Source organism: Lemur catta, chromosome 15 (assembly GCF_020740605.2).
Source record: "Lemur catta isolate mLemCat1 chromosome 15, mLemCat1.pri, whole genome shotgun sequence".
Classification (NCBI taxonomy): Eukaryota; Metazoa; Chordata; class Mammalia; order Primates; family Lemuridae; genus Lemur; species Lemur catta.
In genome coordinates this window covers 1,383,734-1,400,156 of record NC_059142.1, presented here as the reverse complement: position 1 = coordinate 1,400,156, position 16,423 = coordinate 1,383,734, and the positions used below count along the sequence as shown (strand labels likewise).

General features: G+C 39.4%; 1 protein-coding gene across 15 annotated transcripts in view; it reads right to left on the bottom strand.

The window, feature by feature from the left end:
• NCOR1 (nuclear receptor corepressor 1) overlaps positions 1-16,423 on the bottom strand; it is a 154,797-nt gene that overhangs the window by 9,091 nt on the left and 129,283 nt on the right. For 11 of the 15 annotated variants that reach the window (XM_045569421.1, XM_045569432.1, XM_045569433.1 and 8 more), the window contains 7 exons: positions 13,872-14,037; positions 13,169-13,662; positions 10,434-10,562; positions 9,831-9,988; positions 9,143-9,366; positions 6,237-6,380; positions 4,308-4,450 (listed from right to left, as the gene is read on the bottom strand). In XM_045569421.1, coding sequence (XP_045425377.1) covers positions 4,308-4,450; positions 6,237-6,380; positions 9,143-9,366; positions 9,831-9,988; positions 10,434-10,562; positions 13,169-13,662; positions 13,872-14,037 — 1,458 coding nt within the window. The remainder of the gene's footprint in view (positions 1-4,307; positions 4,451-6,236; positions 6,381-9,142; positions 9,367-9,830; positions 9,989-10,433; positions 10,563-13,168; positions 13,663-13,871; positions 14,038-16,423) is intronic. The other 4 variants (XM_045569436.1, XM_045569437.1, XM_045569430.1 and 1 more) reach the window with 3 other exon arrangements.

The window sequence follows — 16,423 nt, the reverse complement described above, 5'->3', positions numbered from 1 at the left end:
GGGTCTCACTGTTGCCCAGGCTGGTCTTGAACTCCTGGCCTCCCACCTTGACCACTCAAAGTGTTAGGATTATAGGCATGAGCCACTGAGTCCAGCCAAAATCAATTTTTTTATTTTCTATGATCTCAACCTTTATTTTTCACCCATTAAGTGAAGATAAAATGAAAGAAATAACTATTTTTTTTAAAAAAAGGAAATCAGGAAATAAATCGGGTGAGGTAGAAAAATTTTAACAAGAGCAATATGCCACTGGGCTTGGTCATGCATGCCTGCAGTCTCAGCTACTTGGGAGGCTGAGGTGGGAGGATCACTTGAACCCAGCAGTTGGAGGCCAGCCTGGGCAACATGGTGAGATGGCATCTCTAAACAAAAACAAAAGAACCTCAGGAACAATATAACCCAGAGAAGGGAAAGAAACTTTGCATCGCTAGGGAAAAGCAAATAGGAAAAAGTTGCTCTTGGAATCCAGGCTTCCTAGTGAAGAAGAAACTTTGGACCGTAAGATGACCCCTGCAAGTACCAATAGGTTTGGGATTAGATCCAGGGGAGAGCCACTTCAGTGAACAATATGAAAATGACTGTGTTTCCCTACCATGGAAATTCAGGATATTTCCTAGATAAGACAAAATACTCTGTTCACTGTTTTCATTCCTGCTGACTGTGTAATTTCTAATTTGAACAGTTTGAATGATAACAGCAGAAGACCTGAGAACCCCTATAAAGCACTTTGCCCAAAGAGGAAGGAATCTGGGGACATAAATGGTGTTTCCACTTGATGCTGGGAATTTTAAAGAGAAAAAAAGAGCACAGGAAGTGGGTGACTAAACAAATGGTGTTTCAGAGAAGAATGCAGTTTCGGATGAGACCACAAAAGGATGGACTCTTACTCTAGGGATGACACCCATCTGTGAGGATGGAAGAGTGCGTGTGCCTAGAAACTCCCTTTCTTGATCAGAGAGGCTTTAAACTGACAGACAAGAGGAGGAGTAAAATTTCCTTGAACAACTATAAGACAATTACTAAAGATGAGTCTTCTTACTTATGGCCCACGTAACACAGGCAGTAAGTTGAACCTGAAATAACGGCCTTGTAATTATCACAGAGTTTGTGGAACAGGACTCATTCACTCACTTAACAAATACTTACTTACTGAGCAATTGTTTGGCTAAATCATAATAAAATTATCTTCTTATCCATCAAAAATGGTCAGATAAGATAATTTCATATAGTTAAACAATGATAATACTGAGATACTGTATTTACAATGCACCCCTTCCTTTGCCTATGGAGCTTACAGTTCAGTGTGGCAATGAGGCCCTACACATCAGAATCACCTGGGTAGTTTAGAAAAAATGCAAATTTTCTACATTCCTAGGGCCCGATTATTCCCCAATTAATAAGCACTCCAGGTAACCATGGGGCATATTAAAGTTTAGGACCTCTGGTTTCAAACAGATGGGCAAACTGTTGAGAGAGGACATGGTGACTGCTCAGAAATGAGGGGGAAGGGAAGGCAGGTATGTGAGAGCCTTGAGGAGCGGCTTGGACAGGAGAAGGTAACCACCCTCAGGAGGTGATGAGGGAGGGAGGGAGGATGGCCAGGACAGGGGTGGCTGAACTAAAGGAAACTGGTGGTGGAGGAGGAATTTTTTGTGGAGAGGTGAAATGTAAATTCAATTTTAGATATTTAAGGGGCCAGTAAGATATTCAAGAAAAAATGACGTCGGCAAAGATACACTGGACTGTAGACATAAATTTGGGACTTTTTAGCAGAAAAGTGACAGTTTAAACCCCTAGAGTAGATGAAATGACTCAGATTATAATGCATGAACAGAAAACCAACCAAGGGCCAGGCAAAGCAAGACTGAGCTTCTAAGGAGATAGAAATGCCCAAAGAAGTAGACAAAAACCAGGAGAATATAGCACCTGAAAGAGAAGAGAGTATTTCAGGAAAAGGGAAGTGGTTCACTATGTCAAAAGCTGCAAAGAGATCAAATAAAGTAAGTTTTAAAGCACTGAGGTATTTTAAAAATAAAGTCATCGATGTCCTTGGGAACACTGAATTGAGAGACAATGAGTAGAAGCGAAGCTTTCTTGGTTGCTGATGGCTTTGATTTCTAAATTCTACTTCCCAGTGAGGACTGAATGTACCCTGGGGTCCCAGAAACCCACTGGTTCTTTAATATAAATCTTCCCTGCCACAATTAAAAATAATTCTTGCAATCAAAAGAAATTCTAGACTCTAAAGCAATTTTGTTATTAGCATTTGCCTTAAGACTTTAATACATTTTATCTCCTACTAAAGTTAGGGACTTGTTGTATCATACATTTTCAGACAGTAGAGACTGTCATCCTAAAAACACCCAGTAGAGTACTCTGCTCAACAAACGATTGTTGAATCAATGAACGACAGAGCTACTGCCTAAGGACAATGTAAAACATTAGGTAAGAGAAGAAACTATAAAGTAGACCTCAACTCATACGTATGAGTCATTTCCCTGTCAAGAATTTCCCACTAAAAGGCCAGGACAAAGATTAGAGAGGATGAGAGCAACAACTAGTTGCTCTAAGATCTGTACGTCTCCGTCCTTGGACAAATTCATCTCTGGGTTCTGAGAGAGCATGAAATGAGAGCACCATATTTTTGTTGGTGACATCTGAGGAGGTATAAATAATAGATGAAACTGTTGACGACCATGGACAGAAAATAGTATTTTTTAAAAAGAAAAGATATCTGTAAGCCTGACAGCAATTCTGGTCAGCATTCCAAAATATTTATCTTTTACATGATTTTTTTGTTGTTGTTGCCACTTGAGACTCTAGTAACTAAGAGCTAGGATAAGTTCACAAACAGTAAGTGACACTGGGTTCATCCTTTTTCTCTGATGGTCAATATTAATCACAAAGTGGCACAGATCCAAACACACATCGCCTGGCATTTCATAGCCCACAATTTCCTTTAACAGGGTCAGGAAACTAGTTGATGTGAGATTACAGAAAAAAGGCAGATCACTGTGTACCCAGAGTCCATCACTGGGAATAACTGAGGAAAAGATGGATAAGAAAGACCTTAGGGCAGTAAAGTGAGCATGCCCAATGAGAGTTAGGAGGAGGGTCTGGTTAACACATGCATATTGACCCAAAGCACAGAGCTTTCTATGGGATACCTACCAACAATCTGGCTAAGATGTTTTGAGTATAGAACTGTTAGGAACCATTTAGTCCATCACTGGAAACATGGACACTGGAGCTGGAATGCCTGGGTTTGAACTGCAGACCCATTACTTACTAGACATGTAACCTGTGCCAGTTATTAAACTTCTGAGTCTCAGTTTCCTCCTCTACAGAATGGAGATAATTACAATATGTAGCATGTAGGGTTGTTGTGAGGATTGAGGTTACATCTATACATGCTTTGAATAGAGCCTAGCACACAGTAAGTGCTAGATAACCTTTTGCTACCACTTTATATTTTTAGATGGTGAGTTTATCAGAGTTGCTTGAATGCTTAATGATTCAACTAAGATCTAGAAAGACATAGGTAGGGCAGAAAAAGTAGTTGGGATGGAGCAAGCAGACTGCCTTCTCTTATATGTGGGGCTAGTAACTCAAAAGTAGAGCAGGGAGAGGTGCGGATTAAGAGTAGCCCAGGAGTCCCTGACATCTGTATTCATACTAAGTACACTATAACTTAAGAGTGTATAGGTTGCCAACTAAAAGCTAATACTACCTTAGGCTACCTTAATAATGATGAATTTAGGATAAATCATATCACACTACTCTATTCTGTATTACTCAGAGCCTACTGAAAGGCTAGGCTATGGTTTTGGTGGAGAGCAACTGAGATTGCAGGGGTACTCAGAATGAGGACACGTGAAGAACAACCGGTGAACCTAGGGATATTTATACAGATAAAAAGACTCATGAAGGACACGTCTTCACATATCTGAGATGTCATGTGAAGAAATCCCAAATGGATAAAACTAAAACCAGTGTGTAGAAGAAAAAACAAAATAAAATAAAACTACAGAGCGTTAATCTAGCCCCACCTAAGAAAAAAGTATCCTAGACACAGCGTTTGTTCAAAGACAAAACGGAGAGCTTCTTCAGAAAGGAGTGAGTTCCTGGTCCCTAATTTGGAACTTTTCATGAACTGGCAGACATTTGAGAAGGAACTTTAGGATCAGATGTGTTGGACAGATGCTCTATAACAGCCTTCAAACTCAAGGATTACAGGAGAGGCAACACTGGAGGTACCATTATTAATGCATGTTTTATTTGGGGTTCATGAAAGAAATCCCACTTACCCATATCAGAGTCACCTCCACCAGAGGAGTTCAACTTACGAAAAATCTCTTGCTTCTTTGATTTAACCATGGGTGATGTGTTTTCAAGCTTGGTGAAGAATGAAGGCAAGTAGTTTATACTCCCTGGTGAGCGGGAATCATTCCTGTTAGGAACACAGTTAAGTCTATTACAATCATGTACTCCTAACCCTGGGGACATTTCCTATCAATGATAATAATAGAGTACTTAAGAAAACTACTGCCTCCCCCTACCTAAGAAACAACCCTAACAAACTATGTGACCATAAGTCACTTAGTACATCATTTAAGGACATAGTCAAATACTTCAGCTCTCATATAGGAAACGTAAAATTAGGATTATAATGGAGATAACCTAGAGCAGAGATTCTTAACAACGAATGAACAAGCAACAGGTTAGTATTAACGGGAAAACTCAAAAACAGCTTATCATGACACTCTTTGCATAATGGCACAAACATTGATATATTTATGGTTATCATGCAAACCAGGGACTATTTTGCTAATGTAAGTACCTTTAAGTACACTAAAATTATAACTAATGTCACACCTATCTATAAAATAGCAAGAGTTTATACCTAAGCAACCAACAGTTGGACTTGAACAGAACAATTACAATATATGAGTAAAATTGCCTATTTGTTACAATCATTTCAAGCCACCAAACATATGAGCTGAGTTTAATGTAAAGGGTTTCATATTTTATTGGCAGCTTCCTATACTAACACATTTTAATAATCAAGTTTCCCCTAACAGCTCAAGGCCACCAAGGATCTAGATAGAGCCAGAGATGGTAACAGAGAACATAAGGCTGTTGATAACCTAATCTGGTCACGTGGATTCACTCACCATTCAAACACAGGAACACTAACTATATGCCAGGAAAGACAAGGTGGGAGAAAAAAGGAATAACATCGTCCCTTGTCCTCAAAAATCTCACAAACTGAGGGGAAAACATGTAAATGTATAATTAAATTGAATATCATTCCCTCTCTATAAATGGATTTCCTTCTTCATTTCACTGAAAGGTACCAACATCTATTTGGTTGCCTAAGAATATATATTGTAGATGAATAGCAACACACTGTAAGAAATGCACTAGTGGTTTGGAGTTAGAAAGACCTTGGTTTAAAACTGGACTCTCCCTCTTCCTTCCAACTTCCAGCATGACCATGGGCAAATCACATATTTACCTCTCAGCATCAGGGAAGGGATGAGTATGAAAACATGAGTATGGACAGAAAAGAATTCAGGGAACAATAAGCAACTTGATATAGACAGAGAATAAAGTGTAAGGGTGAAGTGGCAGGAGGTGAAGCTGGATGAGCAGCATAAACCCGGGCATGAAGGAACTCCAATGCCACGCTCAGGACTAAGTAGTTGATTCTGTATGAGCTTTTAGACAGTCACTCTGGTGGCAGTATGGAGATTGACCAGAAAGCGGCCAAATCAGAGCCATCTATCTAATCCAAATGGGGATAAAAACCTAAAAATTCATAGGGTTGGGATCAGGGTTAGAAATAGGTAAGATAAAATCCATGTATATTCCACAATGCCTGGTACACAGTAAGCACTCAAATGCTGGCTGAAACAATAGGTAATCCTTCCCACTGACAAAAAAAGGTTTTTACAAAAGATCCAGAAAGACTTAATTTCAAGAAGAATAATGAATAGATTTTCTTTCACCTATTTAAATATTACTGTTTGTTTGTTTGTTTTTTTTTTTTTTGCTAAAATCCACTAGCATTAGATCACTAGGAAAATAAACTAAATGATCCCCCGAGAGTCCCATCCTGACATATAAGCCAAAAAGAGAAAAAAGGCATCAACTTAAGGAAAATTTTAAGGCACTAACCCCCCTCCACCTCGACGGGAGCTGCCGCTCGACCAGCCAGTGCACGCTCTCCTCACCTCTGCTCTGCAGGCTCCGGCCCCCTCTGCGACAGGAGCAGCATGCTGTCCTGCTTCTCGTGCACCACTGGAACCTGGGGTGGGGAGATGGGCTCGTAGGGCTCCGAAGAGATGTGGCTCCTCTCGGGGGATTTTCCAGGCCTACTATCGTAACATGTAAACATTAGATTGTGCTTCAAAGGTTCACCTAAGGCTTACCATAAACAGAAACTGGTTAACTCATGACGTCATTCAGGAGAAGGAACAAATATAGCCAATTTCTATCATAAAAAAAGCTGCCTCAGGTGTTCACTATATACTAGCTATCAAAGAAAATAGTCCGTTACTGCCACTTTATCCGTGTGTGCCCAGCGGATTCAGGAGTCACATGACCAGACAGGCCACCAGAGCAGCAGCAGCTCCATCCTCAGGCTCTGTATGTCCTTCAATATCAGACTCCGTCTTACCCTTGGCCATTCAGTCCGGGTAAACCCTGAAGGGCTTTGCTGCCTATTCCGAGTCATGACTTAGCAGGTCCTTTCCTCGTTAAGTTAAAGATGAAGGATTTGAGCACCAAACTGAAACCTCAAGAGTTTTGTCAAGTGAGTCATCCTCTAGCTATACCATTTCAGGCCTGAGACGTTCTCTATAATTGAGTATTTTTCCTCTGGATACCATGTTGGAAAGGATAATGTGAGACAAACATGTTATTTAGACCAAAAAAGAATTTTTTAACTTAGCGATTATATGTACAAAGAGCCACCTGTGACTTAACATCTGCATTTATTACTATTATAGTTATGCATAATTACATGTATATAATATTAATTATTTCCTTTCCCAATCAACCCCATCTGATTCTTAGAGGTAGCTATTTTTGACCACTTTTTTTTAGTTCTTTTGGTGTTTACCTCTAAAACTCTAATCTTACACCTTTATTTCTTGATTTATCAAAGTTGAAACAGTATCTATCAATTCCCTTCCATGAAAAATGAAGAACTTGATTTACCTTCTCTATGTTGTTGCCCATTTTCATCTTTACTTTGTCTATTTTAACTTTGCATAGCATACTTAAACCTTTTATATTTTCTTTTTAAAAATGAAGAATTAGAGCGTATACCCTTACTTCTACCTCTCTTCCCTGTGCACCCCTCGTGTCTCAAAAGCTGTCAGCCATTTTTATATGATTTACAGCATTTACATCCTGTTCTAGAACTACAGAAAAACTCTTCTGTGTTTTGCTTATAGATTAAAAATCAGTTGATGCTGTTTTATAACACATGGATTGTGTGAACATTTTAAACTAAAAAACCAGGTAATTTTACTAAAACCAATGAAAGAAATGTAACATTCCTTGTTCAAACATACAGGTGTAGTGATGCAGAAATTACAAGTGAAAAAGCCAAATGGATTATCTTTTCATAAATACCATCAATTGTTCAAAATCTGCTACATAGTACTGTGTGTTAGGAATGGACCAAAAGTCATCTTAGCTATACATAGCTTTCCTGTTTTTCTTTGATAACTGCATTCCTTTTCTTTTTCTGTGGTTTTAAGGGAATAAATGTACTTTGATCTTATCCTTAAGATTATTCAGCTTCTTGAAATAACTATGAGAACTGCTTCAAAATAATCCAGTTTGGAGGTGGGGCAAGCAGAGCTAAACAGCAAACAAAACTGGCCATATGCTTGACATTTACCAAAGTTGAGTGATAGATACCTGGAAATGTATTAAACTGTTCTACTTTTGTTTATGTTTAAAATCTTCTACAATAAAGTGTTTTTAAAAAGACTATCCAGGCCAGGCGTGGTGGCTCACGCCTGTAATCCTAGCACTCTGGGAGGCAGAGGCAGGAGGATCACTTGAGCTCAGGAGTTCGACACCAGCCTGAGCAAGAGTGAGACCCTGTCTTTACTAAAAATAGAAAAAATTAGCCAGGTGTGGTGGTGTGCACCTGTAGTCCCAGCTACTTGGGACGCTGAGGCAGGAGGATCACTTGAGCCCAGGAGTCTGAGGTTACAATGAGCTATGATGACACCACTGCACTCAAGCAGCCAGGGAGAAAGATTAAGACCATGCCAGGAAGAAAGGGAGGGAAGAAAGGGAGGGAGGGAAGAAAGGGAGGGAGGAAGGAAGGATGAACCATCCAGCTTTTTAAATACATTTAGTCTTATTTCTGTTCTTTGCTAACTTTGAATTGGGTTGGATGCAGGATGGAGAATCACTTCTGCTACAAATTTCTCGTTTCAGTTCTCTGAGCTATGACTTCCACTGTGTGTCTTCTAGGTATTTGCCAGAATCTTTAATCTGCTGATATCCCAGTCTTATTCTCAGCATTCTTATGAATTAAATTCCCATTGTGCTACTTAACTATAATTTAACATGTGATAATGTTCAGTCTACCACTTTAAACCAAAAACCTTGCATTCATTTTTTTGTTTTTTTCAAAACACAGCACATAAGGTAAGAAGATATGCTCTTTAGCAGATAGAGATGCCATATAAAATGTTTCATCCTATGATGCCTCTACTGGCCTCTCTCTCCTTTATTTGGTGTACCTTTCCTAAACATCTATTGCTGCTGACCCAATAGAAACTATTGAGAGATTTATTATTCTGAAGGTGTCTTAGGGACACCACTCAAGTATCCCTAAACTACTACCAAACTACACATTTTTCATAGCTGTCTTTATAAACCAGCAAACAGAATACTCAACTTTTGAATATACATTAAAAAGATAGTACCAAATGCCCAGACAGTGTACATTCTAAGAATAATACACAGAGGAAAAAAACCTCATTTACAATTTTCAGAAAATAAAGGCAAATGAACTTTAGGTCTAAGAAACAAATCCTCTATCTTGTAGATATATTCAGTTTGTTTTACTGTTGGGAAATTGACATATGACTTGAAATAAAGACCATACCTTCCCCTGGATTTGTCCATAAGATTTTCTGGAGATACTCTTGAACCTGGTCTTTGATGGTGGACAGACTGAGACTGAGATTCTGGGCTGTAACGATTTGATGTTTTAGTCCTCACAGGAGTAGACACCAAAGCAGACGGTGAATTTTGGAATGTAGAAGTGGGAGGCTGCTGAGGAGTCTGTGAGGAAACTTGATTTCTGGCAAAATCTTGTGTGATAATTTGCTGTGAGAAAAGAAGGAGGTGGTTAAATTCATTAACTACTTGCAAAAAAAGTAGCATAAAAAATCTAGACTCTGGCTGGGCGAGTGGCTCATGGTTGTAATACTAGCACTTTAGGAGGCCATGGCAGGAGGACTGCTTGAAGCCAGGAGTTTGAAACCAGCCTGGGCATCATAGCGAGACCCTGCCTCCACAAAAAATAAAAAAAAATAATTAGCTGGGCATGGTGGTACACACCTGTAGTCTCAACTACTTAGGAGGCTGAAGCAGGAGGATTGCTCGAGCCCAGGAGTTTGCAGTGAGCTATGATGACACCATTGCACCCCAGACTGGACAACAGAGCAAGACTCTGTCTCAAAAAAAAACCCCAAACTAGACATCTTATGGTTTTCTCTTCCTGTATAAAATCTGCTTTCTACATGATCAAAATAAGAAAAATTAACTAATAAGAATAATAAAAAACTTACACAAATGTGATCAGCAAGTGTGATCAGGCGATGGGTCCTAGGCACTTGCCCCATCCCCTCCCCCTGTGAAGAGGGGGGCAACTGCTGCTGTGGAGATGGTGACTCCTGCTGGGGTCGATAGTGATGTAATGGTCCTTCATACTGTCTGGTGGGGTCATCTAATACAGAACAGACAGATATCTTACTCCAGGGATGCCCCTGCCTTTTATTCCTTATCAAAGATTAAACATAATTCAGAAGAACACATGAAAAGGACGTGATACGTATCTCCAAACAAAGAATTTACATATCTTAATTTTGGGGGGGAAAAACCTTATTTACTGACAAAAGCCTGAGGACTAGAATAAAATGTGCACGCTGAAGTGGATAAACAAAATGAATATGAATATTTTCTATACCATTAAAATATAAAGAAAAGAGTAATCAATAATAGCTAAAAAGTCATTTTTCATTAGTATAGTTTTAAATGTTTGTAAAGCAGACTCATATAAGATTACCCTAAAACAAATAAGTTATTTCCTAACATAGTCTAGATAGATAAATAGAAGCAAATGATAAATGCAAATATGAAAACATGTAAATGGTGGTTAAAAAAAGACATACTTTCTGCTTGATTTGCCTTAACAACCTCTGGTTGATAAGCTTGAAGTTTTTCCTGGGGTGGTACAGGTGAGCTCGCAGGACTTATCACCTCGATAGCATCACTAGGTGTTTCATACCTGTGAGAAGATACTTAAGAAAAGAAAAGAACCTTATTTTAAAACTAATCCTGTGAAAAGTTTCAAAAGTCCAAGTTCTTCAAAGCTATTTGCATATTTTCATTTTAAAATTCTGCTCAGAAATGTTCAATGGCATTCCAGATTAATAATAAAAATTAACAAGCTCAATAAACTGTATCAAAGGTGCCTAAGTGTTTCCTCAATGTTCCTAGTATCAGTGGGACATAGGATGTTCTAAAATTTTATGGGCTCTAAGATCTTTTTTAAAAGCCAGTAATAAACAGTGAGATGAGGCAGAATAGAGAATGAATTTGTGATATTCTCCTGGGAACTGGGAAAGAAATCACCAGGAAAACACTCATCAGCTGAGATTAATAAACCAATAAGAAGGTAGATCTCAACAATTAACCGAGTCCAATAATTCCAATTCTGTGGGACAATCTGTTCTTAGAAAAACTTTGAGGCTATAAAGCTGTTTCATTACCATGATGATTTTAAAGCTATAGATTACAGAACACTGCATGATTTTCTCAAATAACTGGAGAATTGCTGACAAAAATTATTTCATGTAACTTTAGCACTGTGTTACATTGTGAAAATAAATAGAAATCGTAGGAAATATCTGATGGGAAGTACATTCACAGAAAGGGAAGAGGTCAACTAACTATGGAGGATGCCCACACCGGAGAAGGATCCCCTCTAGGATGCAGTTCCCAAGGAAACTGAGGAGCTATGCAGTGGGGGTACAGGCTCTTCTCACAGTCCTGCCATGGCCTCAGAGCTGACAATTGGAGAGAGGCAGATGTAACCTCCTGCTCAGGAACCTTCTGGCTTTAGAGGGCTCTTCATATCTATAGGCTGCATCAAAGGATCTGAAAAAAATTGTTGGAGGCCCAAAGGGTATATGACCCTGGCTGGACACAGGTATAGAACGTAAGAATGACTCATACTTGGCCACCACCTGCTCATCTAGCATTCAACTGACCAGCCCTTCCTACCCTAATGTCATGGAAATTGCAGTTATCTGGGTTATCGTACACTCAGGAGAACGGAAACCTGATAAATGATCATTGAGGAACTAAAATAAATCACTATTCATGATTCTAAGTAATTTATACTAATTCTCAACTTTTGCAACCACTGTTACTCATCACTGTTTTATGTACCTAACATCCTAAATCTGCTTTTAAAAACTTCCAATTATTCAGTCAGCAGAAAGTCTGATCCCAGACAGTGCTCACAGTGCTCTTGGAAGTCTCAGGGGGATGACTAAGGTAATGTGCTTCACCTTCAGGGTAAGGGAGGCTCTCAAGAGTCAAACTGAAAACCACACTGAATAACTGTAAATGGCCATGGACTTCAGGCAAGTCTTGCTCAGTGATAAAAAAGATAACCCCACACAGAACCATGAACACTCAGAAAAGAAGCTGGACTTTCTGTTTTCAGACCTTCTGAAAATCTGACTCCTAGAGCAAAGTTTGGTTTGTGATACAAACTGAAAAGTGTTGAGTCCAATGATTAGGGAACCTGTGTGGTATACCACTCAATAAGCCCAGGTGGGATCACCAAGCATGCTGGTGACTTCCCTCCAAAACGCCTGTCCATACAGTCACAGTGTATCTCTTCCTCAGCTAGCAATATTCTGCGTGTGGAAAACCTATGTTGTGGATTTTCCTAATCTCAGGCTAAAAACAGGTCCTCCTTCTATACAACACATCACTAAGCTGTCCCCTTCTCTGTAAAAACCTCAGCAATGCGGGAGATACGTACCCAAACAAGTTATAATCACACTGCTGGCTACATGGAGACGGAAAGAACTGCACACTGCACTGTGGTGCATGAGAAATCATCTTTTTATTATCTCCAACTCTCCTCAATTTCTTTAATGGAGATAACAGACAGATGACTACGTATGACTGAATTATTTCCAGTATTAGCAGATGCTTATTTAAATACCTGCTTGTTCTTTCTGGAATTCCATATAGGATTTAGGCAATAATTTAAAAAAAGTTTAAAAAGTTAATTTTTCTAGCATTTTAATGTACATTTGTGAATTCTAACAGATGTGTGGGGCAGACATCATAATGACTAACCAGACTTGGTCAAAATCCAACTTACAAGAAAGGTGCAGTGTAAAGTACCAATTGCCAATGATAAGGTAGTCTCACTTTTTAAAAATCTGTATCTCAGAAAAAGGACAGAAGAAGCTTCAGGGTATCAAGCCAAAATATTAAACCATGTCCTAGCAAATACTTCCTGGGAAACTATACCTCAGTAGCACAGAGCCTGACCATATACCCATCACCTTTCAGATGTCTAAATATGTTGACAAGCTCTGCTCTCTTATGTATATATTTCCCAATTTTAGTTCTATAAATGGTATATTTTTCTCATGGAAAATACTGATAGGTTTACACTTAGGAAATCGGGATACTTAAATAGTCATTAAAAAATAGCAGAAGATACATTTTTGTACTACTAACCCACAAAACCTTTTCTATAACATTTACCATCAATAAGCATTAGGGTTTTTTTATACCCCCAGTTCTGCTTTACCTAAAGAATAAAGTAATTCTTTACGCAGATATCACATTGTGAAACTCAGATTGAGATACATACAGCTACTAGAAGAGTCTGAACTTTGAGAGCCACGTTCCCTTGCATCCTTGTCCGAGGCAATTTGCCGGGTGATGATCACGTCTATGAAGTTAGCTGCAGTAATGGTAGTCTTCCCTCGGGTCCTTAGCTCTTCCTCATATCTGGATTTTGGAGGAGGCCCTTTATCTTTCCCAGCCTCAGAATAAACTACTGAAGAATGAGGCTGGGGCTTGCCACTTGGAAAGGCTGAAGAAGTGTATAGACACTGAACAGATCTCTTCTCCACCTCCAGGGTTTTCTGCTCTAGCTGCTGCTGTTCACTAACTGCAGCTGACCTGCTTCTCAAATTTTCTTCTAACCTGGCAGCTTCATGCTTACTCTCTTTTGTTTTGGAAACATCCATCTGGGGTGCAGAAGCTGCAGCATCCACAAGAGCAGCCAGGGCATCTGCAGCAGTGTTGTAACGGGAGCCTGGCAGGCCTTGGCTTATTGAAGGGCCCCCAGCAGGCAGTGGCCTGTAAATAAAACCAGATCACAACTCTGTGAAGGGAAGACCATTTACTGGGGAATGTGGTGGGGAGATAGAAGGACAAACTGCAAAAATTAAAAACAAAATGTTTAGTGGGCAGAAAATCATGACTATAAAAATCTATTGAGTCACAAATTTAAAAATGCATATGCAAGAGACTGGTATTTTTTGTCAAAATGTGTACAAGAGACTGACATGATTCGTAGCTGAGCAGTTGGATCCAAAGGTGTGATCACACTGGTTCCATTGGTTCCCTGGAAAACGCTGGGTCTTTGCTGCAACATGGTCTCCTGAGTTCTTACTGAAGGGGAAGGGGAGCGAACATACCCATGACTACCAGGTCGGCCGGGCTGTTCAGAGCCTGCAGGGGCAAAGAAGAAAAAGGAAGACAGGCAAGCCATAAGGAAGAAAGATAGAGACACAGAGATAAAAGGCAACAACATTTATGGACTGTTAATTTCCTAATATTCCTAAATAAAAAAAAGGAAAATGGGACAAGAAACTTCCTATCCTACTTTCTGGCCTTTCTGGAAACTTGTTCCATAAGTTTCTCAATAAAGATGCAATAATATCACACCAGTAACTTAAAACAAAAGCTATCATTTACTGTCATTTCCACTTCTGTGGTGAATTTCAATTCTGATTCCAGAGAGAAACAAAAAACACCAACAATGAAATACTAATAGAAATCAGATAAGTTCATCTCTCAGATTTCCCCTAAAACTCTGGTGTGTTTATGATTGCCAAAATCAAATTTGGTACAACTTTCTAAACATCATAATGAAAATAATATACCACTCCTACATGAGGGCTTAGGGTTGCTCCGTTTAATCACAGTTCCTCCTGCCTGAGCCCCTTACTGCCCCCTTCTCAGGTAAATGTTTCTCTCAGCAAGCTCTCCCTTTTGAGATGAAATCATTCACACTATCCTCCCACAAAGTTTGGCTCTGATAACTACACTTCTTCAATGCTTGAGACACTTTTGTTCAGTTAACTTTATCTCTTCCATAACAAAGTCTGAGTTCGGACTTGGCCAGAACTACTTCACTTGGAGGATCTTGAACTCTCAAATTCCCTAATTACTTCTCTACCTTCTCTTGCTCTGTGCCCTCATTTCAACTTTCTAGCATGCTCTCTGGCCTCACAACAGCTAGCAGTTTCAGTACACGCCCCTATTCTCACAGCTAGCACCACCTCGGCCGAGCTTCTTAAGCAATCTTCTCCCTTCTGACCATCCATCAGCTTATATGAGGATTTCTACAGGATATGTTCCTAGACATGGAATTGCCAGATCAAGGAGCATTACAAATTTTTATCTCCAAAAAAGCAATAGCCCCAATTTACACTGCCATTGCCAATGTATGAGTGTCTTTCTTCAGATGCTCCAACATGGAATATTTAACAACATTCTTAAATATCTGATGCAGAAAAATGGTATCTTATTGTCATAAATCTACATTTTTTCATCAGTGGGATCACAAGCATTTAAAAAAATCTAGTTCTTACCAAAGTTAGGCATCATTTGTATGAGGCTTTAACTAAATTAATTTTCCACGTTTTAATGTGGTCAACATGGAATGAATATTATGCTGCTACCTCAAAATTCATTACAGCATTTCCTACAGTCAGATTCTTAGTGGTTTTTATTATATATAGATAATGGGTTACATCTAGAGGTGTTTGGGCTTTGCAACCACTATTTAAGGTAAATCCTCAGGAATGATATTACTGGATTAAATATGACGACTAACTTTTGGGCTCCTCCCATACATTGCTAATCACATTGATTTCAAAGGGTTTGTTTCCTATGACAATATGAATGTGACAACCTCCTGCCATTGTGCCCTTCATTCTACACCTACCTCTCTGACCATGTCTCTGCTTCCTTTTGCCTCTACCTGGATCAGCTCTCCTGGCAACATCTCAAGATTGACCTACTCCTCTTTTTATACGCTTGCACCTTGGAAGCCTTACTCAAGCCAGAGTTTCAACTCTTGCAGGTGACTCCTAAGTCAGCATCTCTCAGCGACGTCTTTTCTCCTGAGTACCAGATCACAGGATCTGACAATATGGACATGGTCAATAATTTGATTTAACTGAAAGAACTGAGAAGGGTTAAGTACACCATGGATAAGAACAGATGGCCCAAAGACATGTCACCTAAGTGGAGCATCCCAAATCTGAAATCTGAGATGTTCCAAAATCTGAAACTTTTTGAGTGCCAACATGACACTCAAAGGAAATGCTCACTGAAACATTTCAAATTTCATATTTTCAGGTAAGAGATGCTCAACTAGTATAATGCAAATATTCCAAAATCTGGAAAAATCCTGGTCCCAAGCACTTTGGATAAGGGATTATTCAACCTCTATGTCCACAATAAATATGATTCCCTCTTCGCTTTCACTATTCACTCTCTATTTTAATCGCACATCAATCTTGTTTCTCATCTCGTCCTCACTCCCTGTATCTAATTATTGTTAAGTCTCTTTGACTCTACCTTCATATTCTTCCTAGCGGTTCTTTTCTGACCATTCCCAGTGTCAAAATATTTGAGGCCACCATTAGCACGCACGCAACTACTGAAGAGTCTCACTGGACTTCTGGCACCAGTCATGCTCACCTTCAGGGTTCTAATCCATCTCAAGCCACTACTGTGTAAATGTCCCTCCTCTGATGAGGTCACCTGCCTCCTTAACACAACGGCAGCATTTCATTATAATTCACGATGGCACACAACCCACTAA